The sequence below is a fragment of the Polistes fuscatus genome, unplaced genomic scaffold, assembly GCF_010416935.1.
Source record: "Polistes fuscatus isolate 324 unplaced genomic scaffold, CU_Pfus_HIC Scaffold21, whole genome shotgun sequence".
NCBI lineage: Eukaryota > Metazoa > Arthropoda > Insecta > Hymenoptera > Vespidae > Polistes > Polistes fuscatus.
The window spans coordinates 1,343,826-1,349,155 of NW_025113098.1; the positions used below are offsets into that span (position 1 = coordinate 1,343,826).

Below are 5,330 nucleotides of genomic sequence, written 5' to 3' on the forward strand. Positions count from 1 at the left end.
TTGGTACGACTGTAATATTTTGTTACATTTTTAATTGGTACTACTGTTATGCAGCTGGTAGCAAACAGACGCCATTACGTTTTCTGGTTTCTTGCAGAAAAATTTGTGTATACATTGAAAGATTTAATTTACAAAATAAAAATAAAGTCAAAAGTTTAGTGATTATCTTACAAGTTTATACTTATTCAATTAAGGTTAGTATTATAATGATATTTAAATATTTTGTAATGTTATACAGTTATATTTAATTATTATATTTATGCATACAATATTATCGATATTAACCTTACTATTTTAACAAATTACAGCTGATTTTTATTTCGAATAATAAAGAAAATGCCGTCGAACAGCAGTTCTAATGGTAGCAGCGATGAAAGTCGTGATGGTAAATCACACAGAAGTTCTAAAAGGAAACGAGAGTATAGTCCCGTTCAGGATAGACGAAATAGTAGAAAAGAAACATCGAGCAAAACAAAAATCCACAAAGATTCTAGAAGTGGAAGAGATGTACATAAGAATAATAGAGATTCAAGAAAAGATAGCAATGAAAGGACACATCGGGAGAGAGACAGAGACATGGATCGAGATTGGGATAAACGAGAGCGGCTAGAGGATTCCAGATCCAGTTTCCGTGATTATTCTAGAAGGCAAGAGGATAGGCAGAATAATAAAAGAAGATATGAAAGATCACAAGTAAGAAGGGAAGATGTTCGATCAAGACTAAATGAGAACGAGGATAAAACAGTAGCATTGAAAAATACATGTGAGTCTGATAGAAGACAAGAAAAACACGATAGACCAAATAAATTTCAAGCAGACGATTTGAATAGAAATAAAGAACAAGAACTGCAGTGGGGTAAACAATATTCAAAGGATAAATCAAAGCCGGTGCCTCAAGATAAAGAGAAACCTAGTTTTGAACTATCTGGGAAATTGTTAGAAGATACAAATACAGTTAATAATGTTGTAATTAAGTATGCAGAGCCATCAGATGCAAGGAAACCAAAGCGAAGATGGAGATTATATCCTTTCAAAGGGGAAAAGGCTTTGCCTACTCTTTATGTTCATAGACAATCTGCATATTTGATGGGTAGAGATAGAAAAGTTGCAGATATACCAATAGATCATCCATCATGTTCTAAACAGCATGCAGCTTTACAATATCGTCTGGTTTCATTTCAAAAAGAAGGTGGCAATGAAGGAAAAAGGATACGTCCATACTTAATTGATTTAGATTCTGCAAATGGAACTTTTGTTAATAATGTAAAATTGGAACCAAGAAGATTCCACGAATTGTTGGAAAGAGATGTACTGCGTTTTGGTTTTAGTTCTCGAGAATATGTCTTATTACATGAATTCAGTAAAGATGATTCCATAGATGACGATGTTCCAATGCCTCAAACAACCTAGAAAACACGAATATTGTTATCAATGTTTTGTACAAGAAGTTTTGGACAGATCTGTAAAATGTATATTATGTAAAATTATAATAGATTCGAAAACTTGTACTGTAGGAAATTATCAATCATGAGATTAGATGAAAGCATAATTTCCTACATACATTTTGCTAGAATATAATTACATAATTATTGGAGTTGTATATTTTGAACGAACAAGTTTATTCATGATTTATTCTTTATATTCTTTTTAAATAGTAAAAATGTAAAATTTTGTTTTTTTTTTTCATTAGCAAATTTCTAATATTGTGTTGGCAAGTATGAAATTTGTAATGAATTGTATCCAAAAATTTCATATTTGATGACCCAGTATATATGAATGGTTTGGAAGAAGCTATAGGCTTGCATAGTTTTCAATTTTTGTGTGATGGAAGAAGGACCTATATTGCATAAATAATGAATTCACTTGTTACTCTTTTTTTGCTCTTTTGAAAAGTTTCCAGTACATAACATAGACTTTTCTTCCAAACACTTATTCATATATATATATAAAAGTATTTAATAAGTAGATATTAATTACTTAACAAAATCTGTATATCTTTAGCTTTTTTCTTTAAATAGTATAATTTAAAATTCGTTGGCGAATATATTTGTGAATATATATTTATATATAATAGATATTCGCGTAGTTCAAGTGGTAGAACGTTTATTCTGAAAGAGGAAGGCTTTGGATACAAATCTTGGTTTAGACGACTCGACGTCCAAATTTTTTATAAGCTCTGTTTGAAGAATCCGCTATTATGTAGAATTTTGTATTATACCTATATTGAATACTTGTACAAAATTTGTATATTTCTAGCTTTTTTCTTCATATAGTATTTATTTAAAATTCGTTAACGAATTTATATATATAATAAGTAACTATTGAAGACTTCAAAATTTATATATCAAAATTGTAGTTATAAAATTATCAACTAAGTAAAATCTTAAAAAAGAAATTCTTTTTTAAATTAGAGAAGCAAAATAAAAGAAAAATTACTTTATTCTCACATTTTATTAATGTATATGTATATTAAAAAAAAGTACAATTGTTTAAATAATTATACAACCAATATAACAAAACAACATACATTTAATTTACTATTAAAAAATATGAATTTCCAATAGAAATAATTTTATGTATTTCATGTATGTAAATAATTCTATTATAGTCCTCAAACATAGCCGGCTCGATTAAAATTTCCCCCACCAAAGTCACCACTGCACAGGAACGTTTAAAAAAATGTACATTAGTTTAAACAATTACATAAAAATTAAAAGAATATTAAAATGAGAACGTTATAATATTAAATTTTATTGATTTTCTTTTATACACATGCTTAACGTTCGGAAGGTCTTGTAAACAACTTTCACCAAAAGAATTTTAACAGAGGATAATTACTCAGATCAACGGTGAATTTCGAGGAGGAGGGATCACAGAACATATACTCCGATCTTTTAAACAACAATAGACGCTTGCATCGATTAATTAACAATTATTTTAATGCACTAATGCACCCTCTTTATGTTATAGCAGAATTTTACTCTCGAAGTCATCACTGCGCAGAAGCATTAAATTAATTACTTAAAATAGATAAAAATACGAAAATTATAACGTTTTATTCTTAAATTTTATTAAATAGGTTTATTACTCTTTTTATACACATGCTTAACGTTCGGAAGGTCTTGTAAACAACTTTCACCAAAAGAATTTTAACAGAGGATAATTACTCAGATCAACGGTGAATTTCGAGGAGGAGGGATCACAGAACATATACTCCGATCTTTTAAACAACAATAGACGCTTGCATCGATTAATTAACAATTATTTTAATATTTTAATGAATTCTTATTATAATTAAGATTGTTTAAACGCATATATATTTATTTAAACATTACATTTCATTGTTACATAAAATTTAATATCAAAAACGTTTATTAAAATTTTATTATTTTTTTAGAAATAATTCAATGGGTAGCGGGTGGATTTCTTCTTCGCAAAGGGCGCCATTTGTTAAGAAGGAATTTACTTCAGGGATGCGACCCTGCCCACGCGAGCCTTGATTCTATCTTTCTCCCAAGGATAGAATCATGTCCTTCCCTTAGCTTTTTAAAGTGAAACACCCTATCCTTTTTTTTTTATTTTTTTTTATTTTACTTTGCTTTTTTTAACTCGCGATTTTGCAAGCATAGATGTGCACGTAGCATAGGAACTGAAACTGCATTAGAAGGGATGTCTACCACCGCTATTAGTAAGACGGGCCCAGGGATTAAGTTCTTCAAGCCTGCAGTAAATATAGTACCGGTGGGCAAACTGTACGTGCAGCGTAAGTTCCTCGTAATATAGATTAGAGTCAGTGGATTAGTCCAACCGGTGGGATACCACTTAAAAAAAAACGTAAAAAGTTTCATTTTAAAAAGCCTACTTTTCAACTTCTTCCCTATCCCTTTGCTTTTTTTGTTGCAGGTTACATAGGAGGATGACCACACCAGGACAGCACGAGGACCACACCAGGACAGCACGAGGACTTAGTTATAATAAAGGATAGTATAAGATAATTATTTGTTTAATTAAATGTATAATTAAATTTATAATTACATGTATAATTTTAATCTATTTATTCTTCTCCCTTTAGCACATTACACGCGTATGAAATTTATATTTAATGTATTTTATTTGTTCACAGGTTCCATGTTACTTCGATTCCATTCATGATTTACTCCTCTTTTATCATTTTGTCATTTGGTTTTCTACTTTTCTCTTCATTCTCGTTAATAATTTCAAGGATTTTTTTTCTTGGGACTTTAATTTTCTATGGTTTCAATTCAATTCGGATGGGACATCTTCAGGATGCACATCCCGGGTCTTCAGAAGCGGTTACCTCCTCGTGGTTAGACCTGGGCAATGGTATTTTACTTTCAGTATAATGTTTAACATATTTTATATGTTAAACATTCCATTGCAAGTAAAAACTAGCCAAAGACCGCTTACCATAAACATTATAATTGTAATTAGTTTCTTTTCATTTCCCAATTAATACCATATTCTTTTACCCCTTTCCTTAGTTCCTTCTATCCATTTAATATACAGAAACTAATTACTTTATAATGTTTATTTAATAATTCTTATATTTTTACAGTTATTACACGGAGCAATGAAGAATTGTTGAAATTTAATTTTCGTTTTACTTCTTTTTTTTTTTTTTTAAAAAGGATGCATCTTATTAATTTTATCCAAATTTATTTTGCAAGTTCATGGTAGAATATACAAAACACGAAACAAGTAATTAAAACTAATCAATGTCTTGGATCATGAAAAATGGAAATGAATATTTTTGAGTCGAATGAGTTCAGTCGATCAATTCATTTGTTTACATTTTTATAAATCGATCTTTATATTCTGTAATTTTTTTAAATTTATATTAAGTAAGATATGCAAAAGTTATATATATAATCGAATAATCGAATAATCGAATAATTCGTTAACATTAATAATAGTAATGATTGTAATAATTTTCGACATATCAGATTATTATACAATAACATATTATAATATATCAATGATCGCGTAGTTGCATATTTGAAATTCATCATATTCAAGTTAAAACCGGAGTATTCATTCGACTCAGAAAACTTTAGATATTCGTTCTTATTGATTTATTCTAATGGTTAAAATCTTATTTCATGGGATATAGATAAGTAATTATTATTAGATAAATTTGATTTTGTGAACAAAATCCTAATGATGTTATTAACATTTGCAAATGAAGAACGGATATGAATGAATTTCTACAAGTTATATAATGAGTATCTATTTCTATTTTTTCTAATCTAAATCTGATTAGTATTTACAAAAGATATGTATACATGTCTATATAAAATAAAACCATAGTC

At 28.6% G+C, this 5,330-nt stretch overlaps 1 protein-coding gene across 1 annotated transcript; it reads left to right on the forward strand.

Annotated features, from left to right (window-relative positions):
- Nucleotides 1-48: 48 nt before the first annotated feature.
- LOC122517703 (smad nuclear-interacting protein 1) lies at nucleotides 49-1,616 on the forward strand. Its single transcript, XM_043636224.1, has 2 exons — nucleotides 49-194; nucleotides 309-1,616. The coding sequence occupies exon 2, from the start codon at nucleotides 337-339 to the stop codon at nucleotides 1,408-1,410; it is 1,074 nt and encodes a 357-aa protein (XP_043492159.1). The 5' UTR covers nucleotides 49-194; nucleotides 309-336; the 3' UTR covers nucleotides 1,411-1,616.
- Nucleotides 1,617-5,330: the final 3,714 nt, after the last annotated feature.

Coding starts and splice junctions, on each gene's coding strand:
- LOC122517703 (XM_043636224.1), top strand. CDS start 337: ATGCCGTCGAACAGCAGTTCTAATGGTAGCAGCGATGAAAGTCGTGAT.